Source organism: Thunnus albacares, chromosome 14, assembly GCF_914725855.1.
Source record: "Thunnus albacares chromosome 14, fThuAlb1.1, whole genome shotgun sequence".
Lineage (NCBI taxonomy): Eukaryota > Metazoa > Chordata > Actinopteri > Scombriformes > Scombridae > Thunnus > Thunnus albacares.
Window position 1 is genome coordinate 27,837,696 of NC_058119.1, and position 16,047 is coordinate 27,853,742.

Consider the following 16,047-nt stretch of genomic DNA (forward strand, 5'->3'; position numbering starts at 1 on the left):
TTCTTAAATTAAAACATCAACAACCCCTTTCTTTCAGCCATCATCAATATGCATTTACTGTATCAGCATGTTTCCATGTTTGCAGCACACAATAAAAACTGCACAGTGATTGCATTTTTTTTTTTTTATCAAGATCTACAATATTTACCATCCCTGCATGTCTATATATCACTGACGAAATGGTTATTCATGGAAAGGTTCGAGGCATTTTCCAGCTTATGCAGGAGCTTATGTTCGCTGCTTGTGATGATGCGGGTCTGAAATGACGAAGTGGATTTATTAAACGCAGCAGGGAGACTGTGTGACATTATGGTAATGGTGCTGTTATTATTTATGAACCCAGATGCTCCTGCTGTTGTGTTTTTTTTTTTTGTAATGATTCAATGTCTCATACAAACGAATCCACAGAGGTATTTTAACAGAGAAGATGTACAGTAAGACTAAACTAGACTAAAGCATAAGACAGAACCCAGATAAAGCCAAACTCTGTGTATGATTTCCTAATATGGCTTGTTGTGCTGCTCTCTTGGATCAGGAACCGTACTTCTGTCTGTTTGAGCTTTGACATCAAAATATGACTCATTTCATTTTCAGAGCGTAACGCCAGGAAAAACAAACCGATGACATGAATTTAAAAATGTATGTAAACAGCATTTAGCTATAGAGTGACGTCCGAGAAAAGGTTTTTAGAGATTTGCAGTTTGCTGGAATAAAAAGTCTATTGCTCTCTTAACCTGAGGAAATGAAAATAATCATCTGTTTCCACATCTTTAAACAATTGTCCACTTCAAGGTTTCTTTTTAAAGACAAATTGGCATCTATTAGAAGCCATTACCCTCACATTGGAGTGTCTGCCACCCTCCATGTTTCATGGCTGGCCTCCAAACACGTAGCATCCTCCTGTGTTTGCAAAGTTCAACTTCTTTTTTATTTTTTTTTTTGCTCAACAGGCAGCTTGCTCAATCCAAATCAAAATGAACAAGTTGAACAAACAAACACATGGTGACTCAGTACCATGGATCAGTTCACTGACCATTATTTCTTGTTGATAATGTGGTTTTGAATCAGAGAAAACTGTCACAGAAGATACATTCACCAAAGCATTAAAGCATTTTGGCTGATTTGGAAATAGTAGTTATATTAATAGTAATGTTAAAATGATCATTATTTAGGAAGGCACAGATGGACTGTTGTAGAGACAAAAAAGACCATGTTTAGGTAATATTTGCTCCTTATTTCCAGCGATGTCCGTTTTGTGTGTCACTGTTTCTACATTTATGATCATTTCTCTCGTCCACATGTTATAATTCACCATATAATGGCAGTAACAGCAGTATCCACTCCACTGTGTTGACCAGTTAGTCTTTCTGGGAACCAGTGAATATCCAGAGTCAATCGATGCTAGAATAGCCTCCAGCCTTCACAGGGTTCTGGATCAGGTTTCAGTGAATAATAATCATAGTGTAAAGTAAGTTAATGCTTTATTCCTAAAACATAGAGGTGGATGAACCGCAGTACTTTTTGAGTACTGACCAAATTAGAAAGTACTTTATATGTAGAAAACGGTCTGCGCTTACATTTGGTCAGATTCTTTGTCTTGTTAAAATCTTCTTTGATTATGAGTTTAATCCATAGTCTTATGAATTATATATTCTAAGTTCACCATACAAAGGTCATGTGTAGACAACAGTTAGCAAATAACATTTCATTTGTATTCGTTTGGTTTATAAAATGGAATCCATGTTGGTTTATAAAACCTCAAATGTGTAGTTTTGTCCCGACCAACAGTCCACAACCCAAAGATATCCAGTTTATTATCATAGAAGACTAAAGAAACCAGCAAATATTTACATTTAAGAAGCTGAAATCAGGGAAATATTAGTATTTTTGGTTGATTTCAATTGATTGATTATCAAAATATTGCTGCAGCTCTAGTTGCTTTGCTAGTTAGGTAATTATTTACCTTTTGAATGTTGCGTTGGTGTTTGTGGTCTTGTACTTTTATCTTTTTGATGAACACAGTTTGAGCTTTAGATGTTTAGACTGAGAATATTTTGTTCGATCTTCACGTCCTCAAAGGGCTGTTTTGAAGGTTAAGAGCTGGTTTTAGGGTTAAGGGTCGAGTTGGGTTTAGATTAGGGTAAAGTTAGAGAGATTGATTGATATGTAGGTAAAAGATGACTATCAGTCTGTCTCCTCTGTTACTGGCTGTTACTCCTCATGAGTTTTTCTGTACAACACATGGAAACGTTGGTGTGAGGTACAACTGAAACCAACCTAACCAAAAACCGTTTCCCACCACTGACCTGACTTCCTCCCGCATCTCAGACAGGGAGATCCCCCTCCTCAGAGAGACTGACATCAGAGCAAGATGTCACTTATGTACTTGCTCATTTCTTAGTCATTGCCTTATCACACTTTTGTTTGTTCAGTTTCACTACCTGTTATGTTAACCTTGAATTCCTACTGATAGTGTTAACACACATCACTATCTCAGGGCCGCTTAGGTTAACAAAGTAATGACAGACAAACATTATTTCAGTTGCTTTTATTGCTATTTTCATTATACAGCTTGACTAAGTTATTGAGTCAAGAAATTCTCCTTTGTCTTACCAGTTGCAGGAAATCTCTGCGTGGGAGGGGGCAGTCCGTTTAAACAGGGCAGAGATGCAAACCACATTTGAAACCGAGAAAATACCTACGTTGCACGCCATCCCCCTTCTCAAAAAAGTTAAAATGCCAATGTGTTATGAGGAATATTTTTTAGTTTCTTGATTTGGCATTTTTCTACAGTCTATTGTCGCCATCAATTTTTTTTTCTCTAAAGTGTAGCTTAATTAACCAGTTTGACTTGGTAGCTCCAGAAAAACTTTGTAGAGAAAAACAACACTTTGCTGTGTTTTTACTTTTTTTTTTTTTTTGAAAAGCTTATTGTGTGTGTGAACTTCAGTGAAACTAACTGTGAAACTGTGGACAGTCACACTCGGTGGATGTCGAATCACATGGGGATCTATGATATTTGGGTTCTTCACACTCTTGCCAACAGCAGTTTGTGCACTGTTGAACTAAGAGACACTCCAGACACTGAGGGCATTCACACAAGAATAATTGGTGCAGAAAATGATAAATTGTACCATCAACCACCGTACCATTGAACCAAAAATAGGTCTGTCTGTAAGCAAAATCGGAAATGTGAAACATTTACAGCATAAAGCGCAATAATCCCCATATATATATATATATCAGCAAACCAGCTGGTTTTAAATGTCATAACAAACTGGAGGCGTAACCATCCCCCTTCCTTGTCTGTGTTTTCTGTGCAGGAGCAGCTCAGAGCGTCGTAAGGAGAAGTCTCGGGATGCAGCTCGCTGCAGGCGCAGCAAAGAGACGGAGGTTTTCTACGAGCTGGCTCATCAGCTGCCTTTACCCTACAGTGTCAGCTCTCACCTGGACAAGGCCTCCATCATGAGGCTGGCTATCAGCTTCCTGCGCACACGGAAGCTGCTCACCACAGGCAATGCCCTCCGCACGGCACATACAAATGCATTTAACCTTTTCACACATCGGAACATATGCAAATCGTGGTTTCTAAGCAGCGAGTTCTTTGACGTGATATGATGACAGATGTGTCCGTGTGTTCGCGTGTGTGTCTGACTAATTGTCCAGTGAGGTAGGAAGGTATTTGTTGGCCCCCTTTCTTTGCACCTCTCCTCCTTCCTCTTGTCTTATTAAATTTAGAAACTGAGGAAGCTCGACAAAGAAACGGACCTATTGTTCTGGAATTCCTCCACTGTGTCTCGAAGTGAGATCAGAGAACAACAAAATTAAACAACTGCAGCCACATCGGTGGTCAACTAAGTCACAACATAGCTTTTAAAACTATTTTTCATAAACAGGGCTGTGAAACAGTTTATACGTTATGCAGGAGAAATGATTTAACCCAAAATACCTGCATTTTATTTTATATTTAACTTAATCACAGTTCAGTGAAAGCCGAACCTGCAATCAAATAAAACACTTCAATGACCTCGATGTGCTTTTTAGCCTCTTTGATGACATCATCGTGTCAGCTGCATTACATTTTTTACTGATGGAGATTAACGAGAGGTTAATTTTATCTGTAAATATTTACCCTTCATCTGCCATTGTAATCTGACATTAGTCTTTTCTTATGTAACCGTTGATGGCATCACACAATAGTCCACTCATGTATCGTTCATTAAAAAAATGCTTTACTTTGTTTGCGGGGGGGAAACAGTTATAAACATACAATCGATGTTTCCTTAAACAACAGTGACAGCTGCTTCCTATTTCTTCTTTCTTGATTCAAGGAGTTTAATCAATGAATCAACGAATCAATCAATCCTTTATCTACTTATGTAACAACTTTCTTACAGCAAGTGTAGCTCAAAGTTTACAGTTTTACATTGAGACTTAAATGATGACCGAGGACAATATGATGAGTTAAAACAATGATTTTAAACACTCAATAAGAAATCAGAATATAAAACAAAACAGAAAAAGTAAAAATGACACCTCATCTTCTGATAGACAGTTGTATCTTTTGTATTTACGTTACGTATATCAATATCTAAATATTTTTGTGATAATGAAAAAAAGTCACATTATAAAACAAACCACATTGTTTTATAACTAGCAATTCAGTTGCATACACTAAAAAACTCTAGAATTCATGTTTCATTTTTGCATTTTTGTCTTTATTTATCAGATTTTAAACTGTCCTTACTTCACATACATGGTATCATTTTTTTCAGCACAAACTCAGCTATAAGTCTAATTTATCATTTTTTCAATTTAACAAAGTATAAAGCTACCATGAACCCAAATTACAAGAAAAATTACACAGGCACCAATAAAAATGTGCACATCTTTAATGATGAGCATCAAAATATTATTATAGAAAACCATAAGATTGTAAAAAAATATATAATTTCACTACTTATACACACCAATAAAGCAGAAAAAGAAATAGAATGCAAAGTGATTTTTACCTTTTCATTGAAGATGCGTGTAAATCACTGAAAATATTAATAATTCAGTTTAAAAATGTTTTTTGACACAAATGAGATACTATCACATCAGCTCTCAGCTGGTTGTCTCAGCTAGTCTCCACATGATGTACAAATAAAGTTATGTCACTTTAAATAAAACACGCTCAGTGTATTCACCAGTGAATAGACAGACTCCAGAGAGTCAATAACCCCTAATTACAAAAAAAAACTTACCATAAAAAAAGCAACATATTTTCTTGCTTACTCACAGTAGTATCTAGTCGTCCAGTAGTAGTATCTAGTTTCAGTTTCATGTTCCTAGATTTCTAGATATCTGCCTCTGAAACATGTGCCTCCACCCCAACGCGTCGGAGATGGATCAAATCTTGTTGTGGCCCCTCGAAGCGCTGAAGAAAAAAAGAATGAAAAACTCAAGAGCAACTTTCCCGAAACAAAGTCCCAGATGCTTCCATCAGGAGAAAACCTTTTGAGATGAATCATCTTGTTTTTAAAAGGGGCCCCCGAACAAATACTTGCAAAACAGGACACAATAATACATGACACGACAACACAACAATGAAAACAAAGCAGAGAAGAGTTGCAACTGTAGGCTCGATACAATCGTAAGAAAAATGATCAATCTATGTAGTAACAGTGATGCAATTTTTCTTGATGATGATGATTTACTCCAATCAGAAGAAGACCCGAAACATAAAAGCATCTTTACCAACTTCCTTAGATACAAAGGGGACAACAGAGCGTGTTAGTGAGTAATTTCAAGTGTGAGGAACCAAAAAAAAAAAAGTGTTGTAAACCATAAGGACAGTTCCAACAAATGCATTTAAAAATAAATAAGTACCAGTGAATCAAGAGGGAGCCATCCGAGTGTGTCGAGCGTTGTGCAATGGTGCGTAAAAACCTCAATGTGAAGAGTGTCATTTGGGTGAACTGAACCTTTAAATTCAACAACTAAAAGGGTCTAGATTCCTGGGAAATTCACAACTCGCAGGCGAAGGAGGTTACGAGGGGAAAGAAGGAGAAAAAAAAAAGGAGGAGGGATGAAGGTAGAGAAGACAGATTTGAGAAGGAGGAGAAGGGAAGAGGTCACTGAGTCTAAGAAAGAGGGGAGAGGGGTGGAAAGAAGAAAACATGAGGAGGAGGAGGAGGAGGAGGAGTAAAGGTAATGAGGGTAGGAAAGCAGTGGATGAGAGGGGAGGAGAGGACAGGGAGATCCGTGAGATGCAGCAGCAGATTGAGCGTTATCAGGCCGGTCTGATTGCTCCGTGATGGAAGGAGAGATTGGGGAGGAAGCAAGGAGCTCTGCCCATCGTCCGGCTGGTGCTGGCATCACTCCTGCTAGCCATAACACCCGACTGCCTTGGCGCCAAACATGCTGGCATGTGCGCACACACAGACACACACACACACACACACACATACACAAACATACTGTATGCACTCGGGAGCACATGTGCAACACCTCTGTTATGTAAAAGAAGCTCAGCCGGGGTCAGAAGAACACTGATGTACTGATTGGGAGGTACTCAAGAACTGTATTTCTCACTGATTCATTCCAATTTGACTCAACTTGGATAAAGAAAAAAACAAACAAACAAATAAACAAAAACATTCTGAAACATCAGCATACTCAGTAAATTATTCTAGAGCGAGGATAAAGTAGCATGTCAGACCCGCGTTGAAATGCGCTTATTTGTTGTCTTAGTGTCCAGAGTTAGATCAAAATCATTTGTGTCTCCAAAGAGATAAGTGAACGTGATATGTTTAGCCCTGCTCAGCATAAGACTTGATATTGAAGGAAGCCTTGCTCAAAAGTGAAACAATACATTTAGATTATGTCCGATTTAAAGGATAGGTTCACACTTGGAAAAAAAAAAAATGACAACAGTCAGGTGCACAGATGGACGATGACGCATGTTTTTTTCCTTCTGTAATCAAATAATAGAAGATCCCTTCATAATAAAAGTTTTTTAAAGTCCCTCTTTTTGTTACTGTACTTCCAGTGTAGCTGATCGCTGTCAAGACAGTTTGTTTATTTTTTACTAAGAAGACTGTAACTGTGGAAGATATCCACTTGATATGACCAACACACATCTGAACCCTCATATAAGTGTCAGATAACCTTTTTTTTTGTTTTGTCCCCCATCACTTACATTGTAAACGCTTTCGGAAAGGATCTTCTAATAGTCAGTATGAACAGGATATGGGCACCTGACTGTTGTTTCCAGACACACTTGAAAAATTGTGAACTTACCCTTTAATGTTACACGTATTTCCCTGCTTTAGATTTAGTAGCTCACAGATTATTTAGTGAAACTGAAATCCTCCTTTATTTTATCTTTTGTCCTTTTTATCATGAAATTCAAAATGAAATAGAAAAACATGAAATTTGAGCCCCCGAGATCAGAGAGTAGATGACGTTAACAGGGTTTCCTCTGACGGCACCGAAAAGACGTTTTGTCTCTTCATGTTTTCTGTTTGAAACAGTTACAGAGAAACAGGAAAAGATGTCATGACAAACTGAGAAAAAAACGCAAAATAAAGAAGAGAATAAAAATCCCACCATGAATCACTGACCTAAGTGACACACTGTCCCGAACTGTCCAGTCACTTCGTTCTGTCCGGTACGACTCAACAAATATCAAAAAATTGAAAGGACACAATCAGCCGTCTCTATCAAACATTAGTTCCTGCACCCTATTATTTTGAAACGAGGGCTGTTACGCAACCAAAAAAAAAACAACACCGAGAAGAAAAGTGCAACTCGGTCCAAATGACTGGTAATCACTGCTAAGTATTTAGGCCAAAGGTGCTTGCTGGTCTTTGGACTGGGCCCCGAGAGTCTCCCCAGCTCCCTAGGGCCCATGAGAAAGCTCTGGGTTCCCCCGGGGGTTAACGCTATCTGGGCCCTGCTCCAAACTCGAGTCCCAGGCCTCGCCGGGAGCTTTGAGAACTGGCCTCTCTTATCTCAGGGAAGCACTGGAGGAATTGCAAACTTCCCACCCTCCACCCCCATCGACTACTGGGCTTTGTTCAGCGTGAAGCCACTGTCCACACACACACACACACACACACACACACACACATGCACACATGCACACACACTTGAGCCGGGGCCAGTTAGGCGCTAGCTGTGTTTTTTATATCAATTAGCCGTTCAGCGAGACATTGTGGACACACTGGAGTCTCTGTGTAAATGTTTGGAAACTGCACTGTACATATTTGAACATAATATGTAAGTTATTCTCTCAAAGTGGCCAGCTATTATGAATGCTTGTATAGTTTGGGGTGTAATTTGTCAGGGTCGGGGCCCGGGAGTGGCCTCAGATGCAGGAAGAAGCTGCTCTAGTTTGTTTTGGCCCTGAGCCAAAGCTTCAAGAAGGAAAACAACACATACAGAAACACACACACACACACACACACATATATTATCATGCACACAATGATATCCATTTATAATCAGTATATTGTAGAATGAGAGAAACAATTTGTTGAGTAAAACCCTCCTCTGTTTTCTGTCTCTCCGTCCAGGCTGCAGCAGCAGCAGCAGCAGCAGCAGCAGCAGCAACAACAGCAGCAACAGCAGTGACGGCGATGAGGACGAACAGATGGACAGTCTGTACCTGAAGTCACTGGAGGGCTTCATCACCGTGGTAACGTCTGACGGCGACATGATCTTCCTGTCCGAGAACATCAACAAATTCATGGGGCTCACGCAGGTACACGACCATTAAAGAGCACCAGGAATAGAATGAAACAGACAACAACGCTGCACAGACACTTTCCAATAAAAAGAGATAAACATGATTAATAAGTAACTCATCTGATGTAGTTTTAAATTGATTTTTTTCTCAAAACCATATCCTGGAGGAGAAATATTTGTAAATATAGTATTAAAGCATTTATTTTTGGTTTGATCTTCATGATGAAAGATCATCAGACAACAAGGCTTTATACTATATGTTATGATCATTATGATGTTACAGAATCTGCTGATAAAATACTCAATCTTTAACGACAAAATCTGAAAACTGAAACTACTTAACAGGAATAAAACAACAAGGATTAAATAAATATTATTTAACACAAAACAAGGTGTAATGAACATAACTGAAGCGTGACACCTGGTAAAAACATTCAAGGTTAATATCATCTGTTTCTATAGTGGTTGTCGTTGCTCCAAATCAAATAATAACTGCAACAATAAAGACTTAAATGAAAGTTGTGACATGCAGATTTAGTTATTAAAGGTATCACTTATTATACAAATTAAATAAGATAACACTTAATTGATCCCCGGGGAGGAATTAGGTGTTACAGCAGCATAAGATCACATACAGTAGACTAAAAAAAAAGTTAGAATGAGCAGAAATAAAAATATAAAAATGCACAGATACAAAAAGTAAATAATAAGTAGATGCAACGAGTTAGAAGCTAATAAGCATTGCAGCACATAAGTAATGTGCAATAATGAGTTATATGTGCAAGACTCTTATTGTTTAGCAAGGTAACAAAGTGGACTGATGTAATATAATAATAGGTATACAATAATAAATATAGGATAACAGAAAATACAGTAATGGTATGATGTACATAGTTACATTATAGTTACATTATAACATACATGTACAGTAACTAAGTGGTTATTAAAGTGACAAAAGTGAAGAATTCATATAAGATAGTGTAATAACCACCCGTATAAAAATGAAAAAACTGCTGCCCCCCCCCCCCCCCCCCCCCCCCCCCCCCCCCGAATAAAGCAGATGGCAGATGGGAAGACATTAACCCAGACAGACAGTCAGTCAGTCAGTCACGGACAGAGACACAGAGACGTGGATGTAAACTGTCAGTCAGACGAGCCTGTTGTATTTGTGTGAAATACCTCTCATGCCAGCAGTGTGTGTTCAGTCCAGACACTGAGGGTTCAACTCTACACACACACACACACACACACACACACACACACACACACTCAGCAGTTTCTACTTACTGGCACCAACTTGAAAAGCAAATCATAGAAGAAAGAAAAAACTTTAAATTGTAGAGCGAGGTTTCTGTCTTTTTATTCTTTTATTTCTTTATTTCTGTCGCTTTTCTTCAGCTGCAGCCTTCATGAGTCTTTATTTGTTTTGTGATGAAGCAGTTTTATTTTGCTCGCTCACACTCCTTCCCCGGTTTCTCCTCTGTTTATCCCAAACAAACCAGTGCTGCTGCTGGCAGAAATGAGAAACACAACATGTTGAACCTGATGCAGACGAGTGTGGAGGAGTGTTGATGCAGGCAGTAACAGGACGGACGTCGACAAATGTTACGTTTGTTCTTTTCTATATTTCATACTTTATGACGGTATATATATTTATCTTCCAGGTGGAGCTCACAGGTCACAGCATCTTCGACTTCACTCATCCGTGTGACCACGACGAGATCAGAGAAAACCTCAGCCTGAAAACAGCTGGTGAGCACCCGCTCTCACCCACACACTCACATACAGTATATCTTTATTCTTTTTTTTTTCTTTTTTTTTTTTTTTATAACCTCATTACAATGATTTTCCATAAACAAACCTACTGTAAATCCGTCCTTTAACTAGAGCAATGGTCATGAGGTCATTAAAATATAACCATAAAAGAATAAATGTGCTCAGCTGCTCACGTGGAAGTCTGCCCATTAGATCATTAGATAGCTTGTGTGCAAAGTCGACAATAAACCTCCTAGAAATCTCCTACGAATCACATATGTTCATATACGCTTCATTGCAACAGTTTTTCTGTCATTATAATGGAAAAATTGTTAATTAATGTATCTGGAAAGAAAAAAAAAAACTAAATGTTGATATTGAACATATGAGTGAAATGTTCAGTGACATCGTATCCAGTCTTGCAATAGAATATCAGCAGCATTATTACACTTTTTATGGTTATGTTTAGATTATCGGGCCAAAGGTTTTATCAGGGAAAAATTTCAAGTGAGTGAGAAAGAAAGTAAAGTAAAACAAAGTTATACAAGTGAGAGAATGTAGGAAAACAAATGTACCAAAAAAAAAGAAAAGAAGAAGAAGGAATGAATAAAAAATAAAAAAATCTCTAAGATTATGTTTAATAGTCATCTCCAGTCAACTCGAGAGGGCTGCTGGAAATTCTCGGCCACTTGAAAACCTGCTCGTTGGAAAAGTAAATATGATAAATGGTAAACGGCTGCTTGTATAGTGCTTCATCCAAAGCGCTTTACAATGTTTCTGCTCCTCACTCACCCATTCACACACATACACTCATACACACCAATGGCAGGATGCTGGAGCAACCATCGGAGGGGGTAACTTTTTGGGTTTAGCGTCTTGCCCAATGACACTACGACACCACTGACCCGCTGATTAGTGGACGACCCGCTCTACCTCCCGAGCCACAGCTGGAATCTCTGACCATATCCCACCTCTGGACCATAAACTTTATATAAAGATAGTAAGGTTGCTCAGCATTGGAGCCTTTTAGTTACTCTCACGTTGGCTTCAGCCTCAAGCGGTGGTAGTTGCTACTTGGTCACCCTGAGTCCTTCCTGCCGCTTTTTCCGAGGAAAACAAGGCAAAGCCTCATACATGTAGAGTCGGGGTGTTATATAATGTTATCTATCTCATGCATAAGTGTCCAGAACAGGCATGAGAACAGAGGGTCAGAGAGCATATAGAGAGGAACCTAAAGAGAGATACAGTAGAGGAGAGTGTGTGTGTATGTGTGTGTGTGTGTGTGTGTGTGTGTGTGTGTGGGAGAGCTGGTGTGCAGAGGCGAGGAAAAAAGGCGATGATAGGAGCTGTGAGCAAGAGGACGAGGACGAGGAGGAACTGGGTATTATCTGGTGGAGATAGTGAACATGGTATGTTACAGTTTCTGTAGTGGACATTCACATACAAGAGACAACTCAGAGAACTGGAGAGTAAGTTTTTAGCATCGAGGGTTTTAACTCTCAGAATAAACACTGTTGCGACAGTGTAACACTGGAGAATAAAAAAGCATGTAACCGACCGAGGTTTATATGAGGAAAAAAAAAAATCTCTCATGCAAACACACAATTGCGCTCACTAAACTGTGGTTGATAACTCTTATCAGCAGCGGCCACAAAACACACAAGTGGAACAATACTGTATAGTCCCTTCCCCCCTTTAGCACACACTCACATATGAATAAACACAAGTTTTTTTTTTCTATTGTGAGGATTAGAGGAGAAAAAAAAAAAGTTGTGTTTAAGTGTTAAGATAAAGACACACTGTGTGAGCGCGGAGATTGACAAAAAGACACACTTCACCACTCCGCTCTGCGGCTGCAGCGCCGGAGAGGCTGAACTCTGACCTTGTGATGTAACAGCTTGGCCCAATTTCACGTCCTCTCTCTGTGTGTGTGTGTGTGTGTGTGTGTGTGTGTGTGTGTGTGTGTGTAAACCTTGACCGTTTTCCCAGTTACATACGGGACAAGCAGATAAGGGGGAGGACTTACTTTTTTTTTTTTTTTTTTTTTCCTGTGGTTCATTTTGTGACTAAAAAAAGAAAATAGAATAAAAATTTTAATACATTTGTAGCTACAAGAAGCTATTTATGTAACTGGGATCCAGTGTTTTTTGACAAAAGAAGTTGAAAGTTCCATAGAGATGGTTTATAATTCATATTATAGTTAATATAGTTTGATTTTAAATGAGACTAGTCTATTATGTGATGATGTTTAGCACATTTTTATTAATGGAAACTATTTTAACAGAAGAGAAAAATCCAAAGTTGAAGATAAATGTAAAACTGCTGCCAGGAGTAAGATTCAGCTGAGAAACTCATGGCAACAGAAGATAAAACATCTGGTTATTATACAGCACTGAATTTGATTTTCACCCCCGGGGGGCGGGACTGTATGTGTTTTTCCAGGTAGTGGCTTTGGTAAGAAGGGCAAAGAGCTGAGCACCGAACGAGACTTCTTCATGAGGATGAAATGCACGGTGACTAACAGAGGACGCACCGTCAACCTCAAGTCAGCCAGCTGGAAGGTAAGAGAAGGCGTCTGCGGGTACGAGCCAACACATCTGCTGCATCTCCACACCTCGCGTGTACGGTTCTACCTGCAGTACATTCCCGTACGCACATTACCTCCATGTGGCTTTGCAATAGATCGATGATTCCCAACTTTTTTTTGGCTAAAAATGAAACAATGAAGCAATTTGTGGACCCTCATCACAGGTATTGCGAACATTAAGCCAAAGAGTAATTTATCCTCCTCAGACTGATTTATTTGAATGATTTTTAGAGGCTGAAAGGAGTTAAATCTGTCAGTAATTCACGATTATAAAGCAAGATTAAAGCAAAGTCTGAAAAAATAAGTTTGTGTTTGAAATTTTTCGGTTTTCCAGACTTGAATCTTATTGTGAAAACTGAGCTTTTACACTGAAAGTGCACTGCACACATAGAATAAAATATATTGGACAAAAAGAAGATATTTTATAATAAATATAGCTTTGCAAGAATTCGCAAAATGCAAATTATGTGCATGTTTACTTGAGTTAAGTTAAGTCAATGTCGGATGCTAACAAAGCTAACGACATTACCTCACAGTGTGTATGTAACGTTTCTCCTCCTCCTCCTCTTCCTCCCTCCAGGTGCTGCACTGCACCGGACACCTGAAGATGTACAACAGCTGCCCTCCGCGAGTGCTGTGCGGCTTCAAAGAGCCCCCGCTCACCTGCGCTGTCCTGATGTGCGAACCCATCCCACACCCGTCCAACATCGACACGCCGCTGGACAGCAAGACCTTCCTGAGCAGACACAGCATGGACATGAAGTTCACCTACTGCGATGAGAGGTACACACACACATACACACACACACACACACACACAGAGGTGACTCAGTGGGCAGACCCACAATGCATGTCCATGCTGCCAGGTGTGTGAGCATCTAGTGTTCAGTGGGTTTTTAGAGCTTTCAGCTGCCTTCTGCGGCTGAAATCTACGCTATGAGAGCACCAAACAGTAAAATTGCAGCCAGACAGCTAAACAACGAGCTGAAACTCTCTATAAAGCTCCGTAAAGCCGAGGAGAGCTGCAGAGTCACTGATAATTCTCTATATATTCATCACTACATCAGTCATTGTCATTTATATTGATTACAAGCAAAGAAACCCTCATATACGAGAGGCTAAAACCAAAAAAATAATCATTTTTCTTACTTGAAAAATGGTTTTATGGAAAGAAAATGACTCATTGAGTCTGTAAAGAAGAACCTCAACAGAGTTAAATAGATCTTCACTTTGTGGGTTGCTGCCAGTTAAAGCACAAATCTTAAAGAATAACACACACACACACACACACACACACACACACACACACACACACACACACACACAAACACACACACAGGAGACTTTTTGACTGATTGCAGTGTGTTGACTGAATCAGTTTAACTTGGCAGGGTCGTCAGTGGGAAATGTAAGCCAGAGATGAAACATTAATACTTTAATAAGACGCTGTCACGACATTGTTAGACTGTGCCAAGTGTTCCCGATCACAGAGAAGCCTACTCACACACACACGCGCACACACACACACGCACGCACGCACACACACGCGCGCGCTACTAATAATATAATAATAACACATTCCAGCATTTCAAAGTTGTCACTTAAGCTTCTGTCTGACATCGCATCAGTCATGTCGCTGCCACAAACTGTTACCCGCCGTGTGCGTGTGTGTGTGTGTGTGTGTGTGTGTGTGTGTGTGTGTGTGCGTGTGTGCGTGTGTGTGTGCGTTGTGTATCAGCCATCTTGAACCCAAAGAACTGGTTCGTTTGAACCCAAATATTTCTCTCGCACTGGCACGAGGAGGTGATGATGAACGCACACACACACACACACACACACACACACAGTCTCTCTCTCTCTCTCTCTCCCTCTCTCTCTCACACAAGCACACACACTGATTCGAGTTACACAAGCGCATGAACGCAGCCCTGTAATCTTATCAAGCTGCTCATGCAGAACAAAGGTTTCTTTCGGAGGAAAAGCTTTTTTGTGTATTGCATCGCACACAAACAACGACCCATTTTTTTTTCTTTCTCGCCTTTTTCGGTGCAATTTAATAGCTCGCCCAAATCTTCTCTTCCAATTACGTAAATTAGTTTATTGTAGGTGGGTTGCCCTCATGGCTCAGCGGGGACTTAGACTCATTAGAGTAGGGACAGAAAGTTGCTTTAGCTCATTTCTGGCGACGCGAGAGGTGGAGTAGGGGAGGGAGAGACGACAGAAAGACCTCACACTTGGTAGAAAAGGTTCAACCTCTTAAACAGTCAGGTACCCCTTCTAATGGTCACTTCATACCGACCATTAGAAGATCCCTTCATCATGCACTTACAATAAAAATGACGGGGGGGGCCAAAATCCACAGTCCTCCCTCTGTGCAAAAAAAAATGTATTTAAATGTTTATCCGAAGCTAATATGAAGCTTCGAGCCGTCCAAAAGAGTTAAATCAAGTCGATATCTTTCAACGTTAGTCTTTTTAGTGCCAAACTCCCTCCTTGTGTTACTATACTTCCACCGCAGCTCAACAGGGGAAAACACTGTGTTTATTTAATTTTCTTAGAATTATTATTGCACGCTGTACAGATGTGACAAGGAAACACGCCGGTTATTCCATCTCGATTTCTCTGTGTGGGAGCAGACGGGCTGGAAGAGTCTGCACATATAAGATATAAGACTGTTTTTATTTAATTTGCATGAAATGATAAAAGGGGGAAATGTAATTAATGTTATTCTTTCTTTATGATAATCAGCCTCATTCTTATATTATTTTGAGCATATTTGGGATGTTCTGGCACAAATCCTTCTTTCTATTCTTGGCTTGGTGACTAATATTTTTATTGTGTAGATCAGATTTGAACTCCTGGCTTTTAAAACAAGCAAATCTTCACATTTGAGTGAAAGACTAGAAAGGAAAAGAGAAAGTGGATAAACAAAGAGAAGACTGACGTTCGGTTGGTAGATGTTAGTGTGTATT

General features: G+C 39.5%; 1 protein-coding gene across 1 annotated transcript in view; it reads left to right on the forward strand.

The window, feature by feature from the left end:
* The window catches only part of epas1b (endothelial PAS domain protein 1b), a 61,222-nt gene that overhangs the window by 27,196 nt on the left and 17,979 nt on the right, over window positions 1-16,047 (forward strand). Inside the window, exons 2-6 of the mRNA XM_044372793.1 lie at window positions 3,324-3,514; window positions 8,562-8,749; window positions 10,398-10,485; window positions 12,931-13,049; window positions 13,656-13,858. Of these exons, the coding sequence (XP_044228728.1) occupies window positions 3,324-3,514; window positions 8,562-8,749; window positions 10,398-10,485; window positions 12,931-13,049; window positions 13,656-13,858 (789 nt within the window). The remainder of the gene's footprint in view (window positions 1-3,323; window positions 3,515-8,561; window positions 8,750-10,397; window positions 10,486-12,930; window positions 13,050-13,655; window positions 13,859-16,047) is intronic.